This window comes from Hyalella azteca, unplaced genomic scaffold (genome assembly GCF_000764305.2).
Source record: "Hyalella azteca isolate HAZT.00-mixed unplaced genomic scaffold, Hazt_2.0.2 contig6217, whole genome shotgun sequence".
NCBI lineage: Eukaryota > Metazoa > Arthropoda > Malacostraca > Amphipoda > Hyalellidae > Hyalella > Hyalella azteca.
The window spans coordinates 94845-115607 of NW_025936384.1; the positions used below are offsets into that span (position 1 = coordinate 94845).

Below are 20763 nucleotides of genomic sequence, written 5' to 3' on the forward strand. Positions count from 1 at the left end.
CTACCAAGTTTGCATGTTATAACTACCAAGTTTGCATGTTATAACTACCAAGTTTGCATGTTATAACTACCAAGTTTGCATGTTATAACCACCAAGTTTGCATGTTATAACGGGGTGCATGCCGGAGACCAGCTTTGCCATACTTCCCACTTAGTTCATATTTCTTTCCGTAGGGTACGCACACATAATCAAAGAATAGGGTTTGAATTATTCATGATCTTTATTATCATTATTTCTGATAACTGTGGGAATAAGACTAAGCCCTGGTATACCGATGAACTGGAAATGTATAATGACATGTCAATGCATAAATTCTGCAGTGGAAGCAGGTTTGCCCGCGCGGGCAACCTGCTCCAACCTGCCACAAGAATGAACATAGGATAATAATGTAAGTGTTCACAGTGAAAACCTGTACGAATAGGCTCCTGTATTCTATGGTTTCAGGCGCCAGCCTGAGCAGGTAACCAGCACACTGGCAACCTGCTTTCACTGTGTGCGTACCCGTAGGTAAGAACGCTAGAGGGCATTACAGCCTATGAAGTCAAGTGCTCAAAGCCATAGCGCCGGATGTCCACAGCCACAAAATAAGCTTGCTAAAAGTAAGCATGGCCACACTACATCTGGCCAAACCTCTTCCGGCGTAACCTCTTCAGGCCTAACCTACACAAGTAGCAACGTTTCTCCACCCAAACAAACCTGAGCGGACCTAACCTAACCTCATTGGCTGCAGTAATTAGAAAGGCAGCCCAAGTGTGCTGGTAGAGCCAGTCATTGGCTGCAAGAAGGATGTGGGCCGGGACAGCGTGAATAGGTTAGGCCAGAGTAGGTATAGCCGGCTGAGGAATTGCCTGTTTATGAACGAGCATGCTTAAGCATTGGCTGATGACCTACGGCGCTATTATCTTTCGGCAGTGCGTCGCTTGTCTGGATTACGGAGTTCAAGCGTTGTCTGCGGCTTCTAGTTCTGAGGCTGAGTGAATTAAATGCATGGTGAGGCTCGGCGTTGGCTCCATCGCTTATTTAAGAGTAAAATTTGTGGCCTACGACTGCGCCTCCGTTATAACTGCCATGTCCTCCCAACACTAGTAAGCTCTTACCCACACATATGATGTGATAAACGGTAATGCAGTGCACAGGTAACAGTTAGGTGCACTAAAACTAATGTGATGGGCAAGAACTAACGAGATTACCTTAAGCAGTAAAGCGTTGCAGTAATGAGGTGTTACAGTAATGAGGTGTTGCAGTAATGAGGTGTTAAGGTAATGCGTTATAATTACCTTCAAAAGCGCACTCAGTAACGCAGCGCGCATAGTTACCTCCTAGTTACCTTGCAGGTGCTTGCGTATGATCTGGTCGGCCTGGTTGCTGGAGGAGCTGTTCAGGACGTCCTTCAGGGCGCTGGTGGACACCTTCACGCAGGACACCATCTCCGCCTCCTTCACCAGCTTGCGCACCGCGTCCTGCCAGGGGCGGGAGGTAGATGGTTGGTTAGTAGTTTTAAAATATGAATACTATTGATAAGAAGAATTTTTTTATGATTTTTAAGTAAAAATTCTAATGAAAAGAAGAATTTTTTAGGATTTTAAAATACGGTTGGTTAGGATTTTTCAAGTAAGAATACTATTGAAAAGAAGAATTTTTTGGGATTTTAAAATAAGAATACTGTTGATAAGATGAATTCTTTTCATTTTAGTAGAGCTTGCGTATTAGTTAGTAGTTTTAAAATAAGAATACTATTGATAAAAAGAATTTTTTAGGATTTTAAAATAGGAAAACTATTGATAAGATGAATTCTCTGTATTTCAGTAGAGCTTGCGTATTAGTTTTTAGTTTTAAAATAAGATAACTATTGTTAGGATTTTTATTTATTTATTATTATTTATATTTTTATAAAACTATTTTTTATGGCAGTATTTCAGATTCCCACATTTCAAACAATAATATTCCAGATTTACTAATTTTACATAGTATTATTTAAGACTCAACATTTCATAAGGCATTATTACATGTTCATGCATTTCTCATGGCAACCGTAAAACGAGGTGACTTGGACCAGTTTTCGCGCCTGTACTTTTCGTGATACAAATAGTCACATATTAAATACATTAAATATATCTCTTTATTACCTCTCTTCTCTTTATTATTCTTTATTTATATCTCTTTATTTATTATATTTATTATTTTTATATTTATAGGATTTTGAAATGAGAATACTATTGATAAGAAGAATTCTCTTCATTTCAGTAAAGGTTGCATAAAGGTTGAACTTCTGCCGAACTGTACCAAAATTGAAAATAAAGAGAGCATGCAGGTAAAATGCGAGTAAATAGTATAATATTAATATAGTATGAACATAGTTTAATACGTAGCTGTAGAGGGTGGCTCAGGAAAATGTGCTCAATTAAAACGAAACCATTGCAGATCTCGGTATTCCCTTTCCCTTTCACTTAAAGAAAAATTTACTTGGTTTATTGAACAATTGAAACGAACATGTAATAAAAGAAGGACGCTCTTGACGTCCTTCTTCAAATCCTTCTTCTTCTTTTGCCCTCTCAAGTAAAGAAAAATTTAATTAGTTTATTGAACATTTGAAACGAACATGCAATAAAAGAAAGAGGTCCTTGGCGTCCTTTTTCAAATCCTTCTTCTTCTTTAGGCTTTAAGTAACCCAAATCTGCAGAACTGATGAGGAAAAAGTTGTTTCCTACTCTCTTGAGGCGGGCTAGTTAGACTCACAATTTCCAGCTGCAGGCGGGCTAGTTAGACTCACAATTTCCAGCTGCAGGCGGGCTAGTTAGACTCAAAATTTTCTGCTGCAGGCGGGCTAGTTAGACTCACAATTTTCTGCTGCAGGCGGGCTAGTTAAACTCACAATTTTCTGCTGCAGGCGAGCTAGTTTAACTCACAATTTTCTGCTGCAGGCGGGCTAGTTAGACTCAAAATTTTCTGCTGTAGGCGGGCTAGTTTGACTCACAATTTTCTGCTGCAGGCGGGCCTGGGTTTTCTTCATCATGAGAAGCTCCACGACCATCGACTGCTTGTTAGGGTCAACCACACCGCCGTCCAGGTTGAACTGCGTCGCCGACCTGCATACGGAGGTCTAACTTCATCCCAAAACTAATTAGGCTAACTTCAACCCAAAACTAATGAGGCTAACTTCAACCCAAAATTATTAGGCCAACTTCAACCCGAAACTAATGAGACTAAGTTCAACCCAAAACTAATGAGGCTAACTTCATCCCAAAACTAATGAGGATAACTTCAACCCAAAACTAAGTAGGCTAACTTCAATCCAAAACTAATATGGCTAACTTCAACCCAAAACTAATAAGGCTAACTTCACCCAAAACTTATGAGGCTAACTTCAACCCAAAACTAATAAGGCTAACTTCAATCCAAAACTAATAAGGCTAACTTCAACCCAAAACTAATGAGGCTAACTTCAACCCAAAACTAATGAGGCTAACTTCAACCCAAAACTAATGAGGCTAACTTCAACCCAAAACTAATGAGNAACCCAATGGATGAAGTAGAGTGGCTTGGGGGAAATGGCTATTGTAAGTTACTGATGGAACCCAATGGATGAAGTAGAGTGGCTTGGGGGAAATGGCTATTGTAAGTTACTGATGGAACCCAATGGATGAAGTAGAGTGGCTTGGGGGAAATGGCTATTGTAAGTTACTGATGGAACCCAATGGATGAAGTAGAGTGGCTTGGGGGAAATGGCTATTGTAAGTTACTGATGGAACCCAATGGATGAAGTAGAGTGGCTTGGGGGAAATGGCTATTGTAAGTTACTGATGGAACCCAATGGATGAAGTAGAGTGGCTTGGGGGAAATGGCTATTGTAAGTTACTGATGGATGAAGTGAATAGCTGATGCAAGTAACAAAATTATTCACATGTTGCTTCAGGAACTTGCAGTTCATGACAAAAAATAACAGATAATTTAGAAGGGCAAACGACAAGGACGGCAGATAGAAAGTAAAGGACCATGAATAATGTTGAAAGGGTGAACGACTAGGCTGGAAGAAAGATCACGTGTGGTGGAATATAGATGGTGGTCATATAGTGGAAAGTAGATGGTGGACACATATGGTATAAGATAGATAATAATGTATTAGACTGAAGGTAAGATAAGACTGATAAGGTAAGACAGAAGGTACTTGTACACCAGATGGACACCAGATACCAGATACTGAAGGCACCGGTCCGCCAGATGGACAGACCTGCTGAAGACGGTCTGGTCCTTGCGGAGGAGGTCCTTGGTGGAGAGGTTGCCTACGTTGGGGGGCACCGCGGACCCACGCAGCTGCTGCTTGCCCATCACGCGCACCACCAGACTACCGTTACGCAGGTAGTCTACCAGCTGCGTGGTACGTACCATTAATGTACCATACCATTACTGGGCCATGCAATTAATGTACCATACCATTACTGGGCCATGCCATTAATGTGCCATACCATTAATGTACCATACCATTAATGTACCATACCATTACTGTACCATACCATTAATGTGTCATACCATTAATGTACCGTACCATTACTGGGCCATGCAATAATCATCACGCGTACCAAAAGGTGCGTGACAAGTACCATTGTTTGGTTCTAAGTAAGCTCCATTTCTGTTACAGATTGGACACGTCCTCTATTTCAAGAGCCCTCTAGGCTTTTGATTAAAGCTTTTAGCCCTAATATTCAATATATCAAATAATTTAAAAGTTTATAATGTTTTCGTGGTAAAATGAATTATGTATACAAATTATTATTATATAGTACCAATAAATCAATATTATATAGAATAATGAATAGTATTAAACCATCCGTCGCCCAATGAAATTGTCGCTTAATGTACTTGGTTACCTGGGCTGTAACGGGCTTGAAGTCGAACTGCTTTTCGTGGTTGAACTCCGGGTTGGTTGTGTTGCTCACTTTCTTGGTGGCTACAACCTCCTTGTCCAGGTACATGGAGTACGAGCAGTACATGTCCTGGGTACATGGTGGTACATGTTAGTACATGTGGGGTACATGGAGTACGAGCAGTACATGTCCTGGGCACGTGGTGGCACGTGTTAGGACATGGAGCATACGAGTATACTCATGGCTTATACAAGGTCCCAGAAGGATTATTAGAATTTGTAACAAGAACCAACACCAGGGACCACGGCTATAAATTAAAAAAACTGCGTTGGAACACATCCATGCAACAACATTTCTTCTCGCTTCGAGTCACCGACATGTGGAACAGCCTCCCTGATAGCATCGTTGATGCTCCGAGTATGAACGCCTTCAAGAACAGACTAGAGTAGACGAAGCTATGCAGGAGCATATGTTCAGTCTTAAAATGTCTAGCACCTTACGGACCAGGCAATAAGTCCAGCAGCTATCTCAATCAATCGTCTGTTATGGAAAGATCGGGTTCCAAAGGCCGGATCCCTTGTTAATCAAGTCACGAAAAGTTCCAGAATCGGCAACAGGCCATGGGCCTATTTCTTCAGTGCCGACACTTCTATTCTATTCTATGTGGAGTACATGGAGTACGAGCAGTACATGTTATAGCGGCTGGGCAGCCCCTGACCCACCTTATAGCGGCTGGGCAGCCCATTTCCCACCTTATAACGGCTGGACAGCCCCTGACCCACCTTATAGCGGCTGGGCAGCCCATTTCCCACCTTATAACGGCTGGGCAGCCACTGACCCACCTTATAGCGGCGGTGCAGCCCCTGACCCACCTTATAGTGGCTGGGCAGCCCTTGACCCACCCTATAGCGGCTAGGCAGCCCCTGACCCACCTTATAGCGCCTGATGACCCACCTTATAGCGGCTAGGCAGCCCCTGTCCCACCTTATGGCGCCTGATGACCCACCTTATAGCGGCTAGGCAGCCCCTGACCCACCTTATGGCGCCTGATGACCCACCTTATAGCGGCTAGGCAGCCTCTGACCCACCCTATAGCGGCTGATGACCCACCTTATAGCGGCTGGGCAGCCCCTGACCCACCTTATAGCGGCTAGGCAGCCCCTGGCCCACCTTATGGCGCCTGATGACCCACCTTATAGCGGCTAGGCAGCCCCTGACCCACCTTATAGCGCCTGGTGACCCACCTTATAGCGGATGGGCAGCCCCTGACCCACCTTATAGCGGCTGGGCAGGCCCCGGCAGCTCTTGATCTTAAACTTGAAGTGGAGGTTCTGGCCGATGAGGTCGTCGGGCTCGTCGACGAAGACGTTGTCGTCGTCAGTGAACTCCTTGCCGTGGCCGTCACACGGGACGATGGCGACCTGCGGCACAACCCAGTCAAAATTTTAGTTCCAATTTCGTTCCAATTAGGGTCGCCCCAGTGGCAATAGAGTCGCCTTAGAGGTGAATCAGGCGCAGATCGGCCACGTACGGTGTTTGGCTTCTATTTAGTAGGCTCTTTCGGAATTCAATTGCCCGGTGGGCCGAATCCGCAGTAATTAATCACTGCACGTCATGACCCACATAGCAGCCGCTGACCCACTTAGCAGTCGCCCACCTGACCCACATAGCAGCCGCCCACTTATCTTTACGCGTCATAGCTCCCCAAGCTCCTTATTTAACCCGCACAGCCCACAGCCACGCTGATGCACCGCCTTTGACGGCTACAATTTGCCGCCCAACAGCGGCACAGAGAAATGAGAAAAACTTACAAGGCTCGAACCCACGACTCGCTCATCTCATCTCGGTGCCCACCTGCAACGCCCACTTAATAACCACAAGTCCATGTGATCACAACAATCACGTTCATGACTCCCACTTCCCGCCCACTCACGTTCATGACTCCCACTTCCCGCCCACTCACGTTCATGACGCCCACTCCCCGCCCACTCACGTTCATGACGCCCACTTCGGCGCCCTTGATGTTGGTGATGGTGAAGGGCTCGTCCAAGTCCATCTTGTGGGCGATGGGCTGCAGCACCACCATCACCGTCCCCATGTGCACCTCAGTCTCCAGGCTCTCCTGGAACGGATCCTCGTCCTGCCCCGGGGGATTAGGAGGTGAATAATCACCCTAGTCACCCTAGACACCCAGTCACCGTAGTCACCCATGTCAACTCAGGACGCTCCCACTCGTCCTCGCCCTCGTAGTGCTCGTACATCTCCCTCACCTAGTCACCCTAGTTACCCTAGTCACCTAGTACCGTAGTCACCCATGTCACCCTAGACGCCATAGTCACCCTAGACACCTAGTACCGTAGTCATCCATGTCACATCAGGACGCTCCCACTCGTCCTCGTCCTCGTAGTGCTCGTACATCTCGCTCACCTAGTCACCCTAGTTACCTCAGGACGCTCCCACTCGTCCTCGTCCTCGTAGTGCTCGTACATCTCCCTCACCTAGTCACCCTAGACACCCTAGTCACCCTAGTCACCTCAGGACGCTCCCACTCGTCCTCGTCCTCGTAGTGCTCGTACATCTCCCTCACCTAGTCACCCTAGTCACCCTAGTCACCCTAGTCACCCTAGTCACCTCAGGACGCTCCCACTCGTCCTCGTCCTCGTAGTGCTCGTACATCTCCTTCATCTGGTAGAGGCGGTCCCTGAATTTCTCCTGCGGCCACACGAACTCCGTGCCGTTCTCCAGGTTCTTCATCTTGACGTGGATCTGCGGGCGCATGGCGTGTTATTAATGTGTTATAATTGCGTTAATAACGCGCTATTAACGCGTCAATAACGCGTTATTAATATGTTATTAACGTGTTATTAGCACGTTATTAACGGGTTATTAACGTTAAAGACTCACTATTAACGAGCTGTTTATTTAACGTTGGAGAATTATTATTAACGAGCTATATTAGCTGGTTATTAGTAATGAGAGCTGGTTATTTCGATGCTGGTTCCGGTTATTAAGTTGATAGAAGATAATTTTGTCATTTTGGATTAGGCGTCACTAGTCATAAAGCTAGGCATTATTTTATATAAAATATTTCCAGGGCATTATAATCCCAAGCTGGGCGTCCAGGTGCCCACTGACCTGCGTCTTGCCCAGGTGCCCACTGACCTGCGTCTTGCCCAGGTGCCCACTGACCTGCGTCTTGCCCAGGTGCCCACTGACCTGGGTCTTGACCAGGTGCCCCCTGACCTGCGTCTTGACCAGGTGCCCCCTGACCTGCGTCTTGACCAGGTGCCCCCTGACCTGCGTCTTGCCCAGGTGCCCACTGACATGGGTCTTGCCCAGGTGCCCACTGACCTGGGTCTTGCCCAGGTGCCCACTGACCTCGGTCTTGCCCAGGTGCCCACTAACCTGGGTCTTGCCCAGGTGCCCACTAACCTGGGTCTTGCCCAGGTGCCCACTAACCTGGGTCTTGCCCAGGTGCCCACTGACCTGGGTCTTGCCCTTGCCCTGGGCGCCTATCACCTCCGGCGCCACCAACATGATCTCGAACTTGACGCGCTTGTCCAGCTCCTCCGAGATGCTGTTGGCCTCCTCCACCATCGGCATCACCTGCAGCAGCTCGTCCTGCAGCGCACCCAGATCTGGGGGAGCAGGGGATTAAAGTTAGACACCCACAGGTCTGGGGAGGAGGGGCTTAGTGTTGTGCACCTGCAGGGAGGAGGAATCAGCCACCGGTACCACCAACCACCGGTACCACCAACCACCGGTACCACCACCCACCGGTACCACCACCCACCGGCATCACCACCCACCGGTATCACCACCCACCGGCATCACCACCCACCGGTATCACCACCCACTGGTACCACCACCCACCGCTATCACCACCCACCGATATCACCACCCACCGGTACCACCACCCACCGGTATCACCACCCACCGGTATCACCACCCACCGGTACCACCACCCACCGGTATCACCCCCGATGTTGAGGCCGGACTTGGCGGCTATCTCCTCCCTGGCGTACTCGTAGGTGACCTCCGGCACCTTCTTGGCACCCTTAGCGGTGGGTGGCTTGGTGGCGGGGTGCTGGAACACCCACAGCTGCGTGCTGCCGATCATCAGTCTGGGGAGGCAGCAATATATGGTCAGAAATTATTTGGATTTTAGTAATTTTTTATTTATTTAATGCCGATCATCAGTCTGGGCGACGCAGCCAAATTTGGACAGAAATTATTTGGATTTTAGTCATTTTTTTAATTATTTAATGCCGATCATCAGTCTGGGGGAGGCAGCCATATTTGGTCAGAAATTATTTCAATTTAGTTGGAAAGTTAGGAGGCAAGAAGAAATCCTTTGAAACGATTTTAATTTTATAAAAAATTAGGAAGATAGAAAGTTTTGTTTAAAATGACGTAGAAATCTCAAATATGAGTAAACAGTGAAAATTTTCTCGCGTCGATCACAATTCACGTAAATCTTTTCCCGGACGTGAAATTAAATGTTGAGTGAAATTTCCATAGATTTTTTATGTTGAGAGAATTATGAATTTTAGATATAAATCTAGTTGCTAATTTAGATTGGTCTAGAGGTTCATAAATTCGGTGGATTTTCATCAACTTGATGGTGTCTTTAACTCGTTTCTAACTTTGTTTAATTACCATAGAACCTGCAGTTCAGCGGTTTCTTTTTGTACGTGTATCACTCATTTACATCACTGAAAATATGCTCGTGAATCCTGATAATGTAATTTTACCGTTTAGATAGTATTTATATATAATACATTAAAATATGGACGGCCTGAAGCTCTATGAACAAACATTATAGATGATTCTTTCATATTAGCCTTGATATATGTCTCCAGGAATTGCACCGAACATTTGATTGTCCATGTTCTTCAATTAGTCTATGGAGATTACCTCGAACATTTAGATATCTTTTTTTTCCTATGAAAAGTCTACGGAGATTGCTTCGAACATTTAGATATTCTTTTTTCATCGAAAAGTCTACGGAGATTGCTTCGAACATTTAGATATATTTTTTCGTTAAAAATTCTAAGATGATTGCACCGAACCTTAGATATTTTTATTCTCTAAAAAGTCTATATGAATCTAATAAACGTCTCTAAAATTAAACATGCGTGTATGCGTGGTGTACGTCATTACTGCCGAGCATTACAAGGTGTAACGCTGATGCACTGGCGAGCAAGAGCACTGCTGCACTAACCTGTCGTTGTGGGTGAGCGTCGCCTCCCCCACCAGCAAGGTGCCGTTGACCAGCACCCGACAATCAGACGTGGTCGGCTTCAGGTTAACTTCGTTCTTCTGCGTAACCGTTATAACGGCATGCTGCTCCTGAATCCTGTTGGACGGTTAAGTGTTAGGATATCATATTAAGATTTTAATTTGTTTATGAAATCAATATACGTAATATTGGTTTGATTTCTTGTTGATTGATTCTGTTGCTTTTTAACTGTTCAACCGCACGGGGTTCGTCCTGACCTAGAAGAAAGGACCTTCGAGGAGTGAAAGAATCGCAATGTAGTATTGTGATATAATATATAGTATATAATATATAATAAATGAGAAATAATATTTAATAATATATAAACACTTAGACTTTTCAAACCCCCATAAAAACAGTTCAAACTCGGATCTTAAGTAAGTTGTAGCCAATTAACTAACCACGCAATAAAAACCCATCAACAGATTTACAATTTATGACTCAATCAGATTAAAACAACCGGTCAACCTAGTTCAAAACCACCTCTGAATAGTGTTAGAACAACCAATAAAAATATTTTCAACCAGGAAATATTTTACAACCAGTCTTAAATTGTAAAAATATTTACAATTTACGATGTTATTGCAAAAATCAGTCAACCAATGGGTCAACCAGAATGAATCTCTCAACTCAACCAGGTAGCAGCTCATCAGGAGGCGCTACTCACCCCGGTCCCACCATGATGATGTTCCCACTCACCCCGGTCCCACCATGGTGATGTCCCCACTCACCCCGGTCCCACCATGGTGATGTCACTGGGGTCGCCTTTACGGTTGCCGATGGTGGTGGCCCCGGCCTTGAGGATGTGCACAACCTTCCCCGACAGGATGGGGTCGGGGTTGAGGTTGTAGAGGTGAGGCTTCTTGAGGCGCTCTTCTTCCTTCTTCTTCATGGAGGGATCCTGGGAGATGAAATATTAATTAATAATAATCATCGTCAGGCGCGACGGTGTTAAATTTAAATTAATAAAATATTTTTTATTAGTTGTGATGAGCAAATAAAGTGTCTGTGGTTCCATTGATCCATTGATACCGTTGTTCAAGAGCCGAGTTTTGATACCACTCACCACCATGCCCTTCTCAGCCACTCACCGTCATACCCCTCTCAGTCACCCACCGTCATTCCCTCCTCCACCGCCATGTCTTGCTCCACCACCCACCACCATACCCTTCTTCTTCACGTACCATCATATTCTCCACCACCATGTGTTTCTCCACCACCATACCGTTCTCCCCACCATGTTTTTCTCCACCACCATGTGTTTCTCCACCACCCACCGTCCCACCGTCATACCCTTCTCCACCACCCACCACCATACCCCTTTCCACCACCATGTTTTTCTCCACCATCATGTTTTTCTCCACCACCATGTTTTTCTCCACCACCATGTTTTTCTCCACCACCATGTTTTCCTCACCACCATGTGTTTCTCCGCCACCCACCATCATACCATTCGCCACCAACATACACTTCTCTACCAACCACCATACCTTTCTCCACCACCCACCACCATACCTTTCTCCACCACCATGTGTTTCTCCACCACCCACCATCATACCATTCTCCACCACCATCTTTTGCTCCTCCACCTTCTCCACCCAGGACCACCACCCACCAACATACCCTTCTCCATCACCCACCGCAATGTCCTTCTTCTGGGCCTTCAGCTTCTCCTCATAGGACTTCTTCATCTCTATCATCTCCTTGTCATTTTGCAGCATGCGCGCCCGCATCTCCTCCTCCCACTTGGCCTTCATCTTGGCCATGTCTTTATCATTTATGCCGTCGTTGTCAGCGTCCACAAAGTCAGCGGGGTTGATCTGGCCAGTCTGAAGCTGACGTTTCAGCGCATCGTTCTCCTCTTTCAGCTCGCGAATCAGCTTCTCTACAGGATCTTCGTTGACGATCGCCGTAGTCTTGATCTGCTTGGCCCTGTCAGCGTACCTGCACACGGGTAGGTAGTCAGCTCCTATTTATATATGCTCAATTACCTTTTATTTCAAGCTGCATGCCTGAAATTTGTTCCGTAACCGTAAATTGAAATGAAATATAGTTTACAAAAATCAGGCTACACCTGATCTAATAAAACAATAAAAAATATAAGAATAACATAAAACAGAAATATCAAAATAATAAAAAATAATAATTAAAAATTAGTAATAATAAAAAAAAAGGTTTTTGCACTTGACTAATTGACTAAAAACTTTACTAATTAACTAAGTTAATTAATTTTTCCAATTAATTTCTTTTTCAATCTGCTTATCTGACATTTGTTACGTATTTTTCAGGGAAATTTAATTAAAAAATTGAATGCAAATATCAGATTTTTAGTGCTCAAGCAAATGATCAAATGCAAAAAAGACTTGACAAAAATATTTCATATACGGGGGAGAATCGTCCATTATGTGCATATAGTGTTATTCAAACATGAAAAATTTCAATTTAATTCTAAGTTTGAAACGAGATTTATGTGGAAATTCTAAATTCGGCTAAGGTATGAACAGTTTGGCATCGGATTAAAATTACTTCGGTTTGTAAATTAGCAACGGACTACGGTAAACAGGCATAGCAAAATTGAAATACAGGCGCAACTTTTGCAACATGCACTGCCCAGGGTTTGAAGGGTTTGGGTTTGAAGGGCAGCATCTGGGCAGCTTAGAAGCTCGGTATAACACGGCTCGGCCAGTTCTTGTCATACTCCGAGGCTTGTCATACTTCCGACTATAAAGTCGGAAAGGTGATTCTGACCGGAAACTGATGTCGATCGGGTGGCCAAGCAGACCCAGAATAACTTCGTCCCGAAAGTAGCGAGTATTCGTTAGAAGCCCAGCCGATCCCCAAATTTGACAGGGAGGTAGTCAAAATAACATGATCCGGATAACAAGATTATCAAATCAGGGATTATCTGACTCGGGTAACGCCAGGTTCAGCTGTGCGTCTTCTATGTTGAATATTTTTCCCTGCTACCGTGAGGACATACATGGTACCTCTTACCTGAGGGTAGATCACCTAAGGGTAGCCTACCCAGGGGTGGACAAGGTCCTATCTACCTGAGGAAAGACATGACCCCATCTAGTACCTGAGGAAAGACATGACCCTATCTACCTGAGAGTAGAGATGGTCTCGTCGAAGTTGATATCAGCCGGGGAGATGGCGGCTATCATGACGGTCTTGCTGTTACCACCGAGGGCGTTCCTGAGGAGCTTAGTGAGGGTAGAGCTCCTGAAGGGGACGCGGACATTCTTCTTGCCGTTCGACTGCTCGGCAAGGGCGTGGATGCAGTCCCCCAGCTTCGTCAGGGACAGGTTGATGCTCGCGCCCTCCTTGAGGCGGTCGCCTGTGGCGCCTGTAGCTTCCACTCGCTCACTGCCATGCAAACATATAAGGACTTGCATAATACCAATAACATATGCATAAATTTCGTCAATTGAAATACAGATACATTGTTCTTAACTAGACCAAATGTTGATTCGTCGATTTTTAATCACCAATATTATTTAATTCCTGTAAGATTCTTAGACTTGAATAAATTCAATTACCCTTCCACGGACTTTGTCACTTCTAATAGAGTTTCACCGACTGCAACATATTATATATGGTTCTGACAATTCTTATATAATTCTTACAATTGAATTACAAGAAACAATTCTGGAAAATTTTTTACAATTACCTACAATTAAATTACAAGTAACAATTCTGACGATTGTTTTACAATTACCTACAATTGAATTAAAAATAGCAATGCCTTAACAGCTACTCGGTTGCCCCCCGTACCTGCCGGCCAGGTCGACGAGGTTGATGGTTGCCGTCTTGGCGGTCTCGACGTTCGTTGCGTTCTTGCTCTTCTGGATGAACTTGATGCCGACGATGGTATGGGCTCGAGACGAGGTCGCGTTCATGTTGGTCGACGCGATGGTTCGGTTGATGGTTCCCTGCTGCATCTTCTGGTTCATGTCCTCGTAGCTCGTCACCATAGTTGTCTTGAGGCCCTCGGCTGGGAGGGTAAAATGGATAAGTAGGACGCGAAGATTTCAGATCACATTCTCACCATCAGATATTCATGTAGTTTATGTTAAAAATTCAAAATTCGGCTAACATCCTTCAAGGTCGTGATTGTCTTTAATCAGAAACAAAGTGAAATAATGTTATTATATTGATCAGCATATTGCATTCCGAAAAATGTTATACATTTGTCTACTGTAGGGAAATTTAGACACTAAACTGTTGAAAACCAACATGTCTAGTCATCGGTGGCTTTCTAAGTTGTGGGCTGCGAGGTAGGGAGTATACTAAATAAACTAAAAAAGTATTGCTTGGAAACAAAATTCAATTTTAAAACAGGATTCGACTTAGGGATGTAACGTAACCGACGATAAATCTCAAAGTCGAATCCTGTTCAGTAGGAGCTCAGTGTTGTTAGGATAACAAGCTTACTTAGTTTTTCTCCTCACTCAGTCACGAAGTTACAGTGTTGTCATAGTCAATTGCCCAGTACCCCAGTCTACCGCGCACAGCACCACTTAAAGCTGTACGGCCTTACACGCTGCCGTCTTTGTGGAGACTGATTCATCCGTCGAGCCTACCGCATGTAAGACCCTAGCGGGAATTCTCTACGTCATTAGCTCCGTCATATATACCCTAGCAGGCAACCTCTACACCGTTAGCTCCGTTACTACGTTAGCAATATACATATGTTTTAATGCAACGACGCCTAATCATGAAAGAAAAGATCAGAGCCCAGCTAACGACGAATGATCACTTTATACGTCCTAAGAAAATGCGTTTCTATACTACATTTCCTCTGTCAGAATCGGAGAAGTGCGCGACTTGATGCTAACAGCACGGCCAAAAGTTGGCCCTTATGACCTTTTGATCTATATGATGAGTTTGGGACTTCCTAGTCCCCGGTCACGCTGATGCGCCGTTTTCGTCGTCCTCCGTCTCCGAGTCGTTGCTAGGCAGGTCACCCCGTTCTCGGGTCCCGGATGAATACATCCAGGCCCTCTAGAATGTCACATCAATTGTCATTCGACCTATCACCCTCGAGGTCACCCTATGTTCCATACCAGGGGTGATACATAGGGTCCCTTTCTCAACGAGTCCCTCTACGTGACGCTACATATCACCCCAATTCCCCTCACCGTAGAAGCCGCGCTTGGGATGTTCCCTGATCTTGAGGCCGCCCTTGCCCTGCTTGGGCTGCAGCAGGTCTCTGACGACCTCGTTGTAGATCTCCAGCATGGAGAACTGCACCTCGCACTGCACGGCCGCGCCCTTCTCTTTGATGCCCTTGAAGATGTCCTCGCACAGCAGCGGCACAATGCCTGCACATACAATGGCCATGGTGAGTAAAGACGCGCTCGCACATACAATGGCCATGGTGAGTAAAGCCGCGCTCGCGCATACAACAGCCATGGTGAGTAGAGCTGCGCTAGCACATACAATGGCCACTGCAAGTAAAAATGTGTCTGGAGACATGACAGACATTATATATAAAACCATGCCAGCCACTTAATAACGATTTTAAAGTAATCATTCAATAAAACCATGCATACACATCATTTTTTTCTACTTCATGAGGCTCGGTTTCATTAAAGTGCGCAAAATTTGTGGTGTGTGCGCCGTCCTTGCTTAAGTGAGCTTTACATTGGTACATGTCGCCTGGAATGTAAACTGTTAGCTTTCTGAGCATCGTGCACCATATGAGGTACACGGTATTCATTATAAGGCCCCAGTAAAATATATGCATTATCTAAGTATTGACTCTTGCTCTAACCCAGTTTTCTTGACAAATGGAATGGAAATTTTACTGCGATGCTAAAGCTATAGAGCATTCTCGAGTATCACTCATTACTTCCAGCTAACGAGCTACTGCTGCAGATTCTGCTGCGATATTATTGGCAAAAAATTTAATGCTAAACCGAGATGAAAAGCTGGAGAAGCAACTACCAATTGTACTCCTAAGCTGGGCATCCGCTTCACTGCGTGTCCGGCATTTCATAGCAGCATTTATGAGCTTCTACAATTATTCCTCGACAAACATGCACAGCAAAATGTTGGTATTTGTAGCAGGAAGTAATACTCTTCGCAAATCATAATTTCATTAATCTTCAACTTAACGGCATTTATGATGTTTTTGTTCTACAAGTTTGCTGACTTTTTATCTCCCACGCAGCGTTCTTGCAGTTCCAATGTATACAAATAATTGTATGTTCCGGACGTTTTCCACTTTAATAATCCATACAGTAGCCGAGAGAATACTTTTCGTCATTGAAATAGGATAACAGTTTTTAGTTCATGTTCTTTCATTTTTATTTCCACTAATTTTTTTTGCTCAATTTGAGCTGTCAATGCTACAATGATTCTATTGGTCAACATTGCTATGTGTTTTTAAAATTTTTGTTATCAATACAATTTTTCACGAATTGATGATCAGGTTAATGTTTGACAGGACTTTTTTAAACATTTATTTTTTTAAAGCCTATACCATATATGGCGCACATCGCACTCAAAGTGTCAAATTTGGCCACTGTAAGTATACATTCAGTAAAACCACGCCTGCTTACACAATGATAATAAACCAGTCAGTTTTGCATTGAGGAAAGTAGGAACGATGATAATATACACAGTCATGGCTGCTGGCTGGGCTATTGAGTATGTAAGCATCATTGCAAGCCGCAAAAATAAGTGCTAACAATAGAGGTCGTTGTACCCGTAACAATAGACGTAAACAATGGACGTCATTCTTAACTCTTCGTAAGTTTACTTAGCATTAGCGTTGCCTTAGCCGTCGTCGCTCTACATATTCAACTTCCTAAAGACTAAATGAAAAAAAATTAGAGATAGTCAGTAGTTGTTTCAATTCCACTAAATTGTGTTAATAATAATTGGGGGAAAACAATGTTCGAATGCAAAGCACCTTTGTTGAAAAACATTTCATCCAAGAAATTATTCAAGATGGAGTTGTATATATTTTTGGTTTAGAGGTAACAGCCAACTTTCCTCATCTCTGTTGGGCGGGTGGACACTGGACCAGGGTTGTCAGATGGCCTAAAAACGGCCAAGGCCGCGGACATAAAAGGCATGGAATTCAATGTTCACTAAATTTGTAGGTAAGGGTGTAAATAATTTTTTGCACTTATTAAAATTTAGGAAGGAAGTAGCGCCATCATAAATTTTAGCCGGCCAACGCAAGTGAAAAAAAAAACGATTTCGCGGAATTTGTCCGGAAAAAGACCATCTGGCAACCCTGCACTGGACCCACGTTTTTTAGGTGGGTGCCATCTTGACCCACTTTTATGTTGGGGTGCCCAATTGACTCACCTTTGTTGGGCTCGTAGCCGATGACGGACCAGCTCTTGCCGGACCCCGTCTGGCCATAAGCGAAGAGCGTGGCGTTGTAGCCCTGCCAGGCGCTGTCCAGGATACCCTTGCCCAGGTCAGCATACACCGACATCTGGGAACAGCCATTTCAGTCGATTGAGAAGGGTATTTCAGTTAGTTCAGTTAGGCGAGCAGTCTATCTCAGTCAGTTCAGTCAGGTGATCAGTCTATTCCTCATAGCTGCACTGGTATTTCTATCACTCATGTGGTCAATGAACTTGGCGGCGATCGGGTGGCTGGGTCCTTCTCCATGTAGCCGTCCTCGACACTAGCCTCACCTGGTCGGTGTACTTGGTGGCGTTCGGGTCGCTAGGGTCCTTCTCCATGTAGCCGTCCTCGACACTAGCCTCACCTGGTCGGTGTACTTGGTGGCGTTCGGGTGGCTAGGGTCCTTCTCCATGTAGCCGTCCTGGACACTAGCCTCACCTGGTCGGCGTACTTGGAGGCGTTCGGGTGGCTAGGATCCTTCTCCATGTAGCCGCCCTCGACACTAGCCTTACCTGGTCGGCGTACTTGGTGGCGTTCGGGTGGCTAGGGTCCTTCTCCATGTAGCCGTCCTGGACACTAGCCTCACCTGGTCGGCGTACTTGGAGGCGTTCGGGTGGCTAGGATCCTTCTCCATGTAGCCGCCCTCGACACTAGCCTTACCTGGTCGGCGTACTTGGAGGCGTTCGGGTGGCTAGGGTCCTTCTCCATGTAGCCGTCCTCGACATTAGCCTCACCTGGTCGGCATACTTGGAGGCGTTCGGGTGGCTGGGGTCCTTCTCCATGTAGCCGTCCTTGCGCTCCCTGCAGCCATCGAAGCTCCAGTAGCTGTGGTCGTAGGTGAAGGTCTTGACATCGTTGGGGTCGTCAGGGTTGGTGAGGCCGGTCTTCTTGCCCTCCATCTGGACGATGCATTTCGCCTTGCGCTGCAACTCGCGCGTGTTGTGTGCGTCAGTTAAGGAAACGTGCGTAGTGCGGCAAATATGCGTATGAAATTTTAGTGCATGAAACTTAACTGATAAATATAGTGATTAGAAATAAAGTAGGTTAAATTGCGCATATTAAAGCGAATTCCCACAATGCGTGCGTGTCATATATGAATGCGAAAAAGATGTGATAACTAATAAGAATATATGTTATCATAAGACTTTACTCATAATAGTAGTATAACCGTAATTGTAACAGTAATTTTATAACAGTATTACAAGTAACGTACGCGTTACGGCGATTATACGCATGATTGGTTGGTAAATTAAATTTTACTCGAGATTCCGGAACCTAAGAAAATACTCTGTAAATTCACTCTAATTACATTGAAAACGTTACGGATAGCAGCTCCATCATCAGTGCAATTTCAAGGAAAATTAGGAGAGGTGCCTAAATCCTAAATAGCCGATAAGGTTTTTGCTACTTCGCTTCTCTTTATGGCTATTCAGATTTTAATTACTTCCCTGCTATAAATGTTAGTGCCGAAGTTGATCATTCATTTGGAATTCAATTTTTGAACTGATGGTGGAGCTTGTCTCCGAAACTCTTTCAACAAATCATGACACATTTTCCAACATTTCTTTTCCTATAGAATATTTGGTTGATATGCGTTTTGATGGAAATAATGAGCTCAATATCTGCGAACTTTTTGTAGTACATATTCTATTTGGGAAAACTTTGAGTTCATCACTCACCCCAACGCCTAATCCCACACATTACCATTTATAAAACATTATTATTAGATATTATCAACATTTATAAAATAATATTATTAGCTATTTTTAATGTTGATGAACCTTATGATACTCTATTATTAACATTTATAAAACATTTTTATTAGATATTATCAACATTTATAAAATAATATTATTAGATATTTTTTAATATTGATAAACCTTATTATACTTAATTATTAACATTCATATAACATTATTATACATGTATTATTATCATGTGCAAAGCATCATTATTGTATATTATTAACATTCATAAAATAATAATGAATTCGCACTCCAGGCCCCGTCATCTTCAAGCTGTTCGAGAACATATTCTTATAACAACATTTGTTTGCTTATTATTCTCATATACTTATATTATATAAACTAACTGATAAACTATTATGAGTTAGTTACGGTAACATTACAACAATATTACGGCAATATTACGGCAACATTACGGCAATATTACGGCAATATTACGGCAATATTACGGCAATATTACGGCAACATTACGGCAATATTACGGCAATATTACGGCAATATTACGACAATATTGCAATATTACGGCAATCATTACGGCAATATTACGGCAATATTACGGCAATATTACGGCAATATTACGGCAACATTACGGCAATATTACGGCAATATTACGGCAATATTACGACAATATTGCAATATTACGGCAATATTACGGCAATATTACGGCAACATTACGGTAATATTACGGCAACATTACGGCAATATTACGGCCATATTACGGCAATATTACGGCAATATTAAGGCAACACTACGGCAATATTACGGCCATATTACAGCAACATTACGGCAATATTACGGCAATATTACGGCAATATTACGGCAATATTACGGCAATATTACGGCAACATTACGGCAATATTACGGCCATATTACGGCAACATTACGGCAACATTACGGCAACATTACGGCAACATTACGGCAACATTACGGCAATATTACGGCAATATTACGGCAATATTACGGCAATATTACAGCAATATTACGGCAATATTACGTCAAGATTACGGCAACATTACGTCAATATTACGGCAACATTACGGCAGTTTTGCAGCAGTAAAGGATATGAATGGCCGCACCCTGACGGCGACCTTCAGGTTCTCCGTAGCCATCCTACGGGACGTCGGCTCTCCTACGGCGCCTCCTACGGGAACTGCCCTGCCTTCTTTTTATTTAGCAGCGATATTATAATTATTTTCTCTGCCTAAATATTTATTTGTAAGAAAAATTTAATTATTAATAATAAAAAAATATTCAAGGGTTCAGTGAACGTGATTTTATAGAAGACCACAGCACCACTTACGACCACCGCACCACTTACGACCACCGCACCACTTACGACCACCGCACCACTTACGACCACCACACCACTTACGACCACCGCACCACTTACGACCACCGCACCACTTACGACAACCGCACCACATACGACCACCGCACCACTTACGACCACCGCACCACTTACGACCACCGCACCACTTACGACCACCGCACCACTTACGACCAC

At 44.2% G+C, this 20763-nt stretch overlaps 1 protein-coding gene across 3 annotated transcripts in view; it reads right to left on the minus strand.

Moving 5' to 3' along the window:
- The window catches only part of LOC108677854 (kinesin-like protein KIF28P), a 21673-nt gene extending 1218 nt beyond the window's left edge, over positions 1–20455 (minus strand). Inside the window, exons 1-18 of one of the 3 annotated variants that reach the window (XM_018166156.2) lie at positions 20324–20455; positions 18249–18455; positions 17467–17599; positions 15285–15467; positions 13918–14137; positions 13249–13509; positions 11784–12087; positions 10875–11044; positions 10087–10221; positions 8832–8986; positions 8349–8500; positions 7494–7628; positions 6856–7002; positions 6137–6283; positions 4866–4991; positions 4229–4368; positions 2975–3086; positions 1328–1460 (exon numbers count right to left, since the gene is read on the minus strand). In XM_018166156.2, the coding sequence (XP_018021645.1) occupies positions 1328–1460; positions 2975–3086; positions 4229–4368; positions 4866–4991; positions 6137–6283; positions 6856–7002; positions 7494–7628; positions 8349–8500; positions 8832–8986; positions 10087–10221; positions 10875–11044; positions 11784–12087; positions 13249–13509; positions 13918–14137; positions 15285–15467; positions 17467–17599; positions 18249–18455; positions 20324–20368 (2905 nt within the window). In that variant the 5' untranslated portion in view covers positions 20369–20455. Of the gene's footprint in view, positions 1–1316; positions 1461–2974; positions 3087–4228; positions 4369–4865; positions 4992–6136; positions 6284–6855; positions 7003–7493; positions 7629–8348; positions 8501–8831; positions 8987–10086; positions 10222–10874; positions 11045–11783; positions 12088–13248; positions 13510–13917; positions 14138–15284; positions 15468–17466; positions 17600–18174; positions 18228–18248; positions 18456–20323 lie in introns of those variants that run through there. The other 2 variants (XM_018166164.1, XM_018166172.2) reach the window with 2 other exon arrangements.
- Positions 20456–20763: the final 308 nt, after the last annotated feature.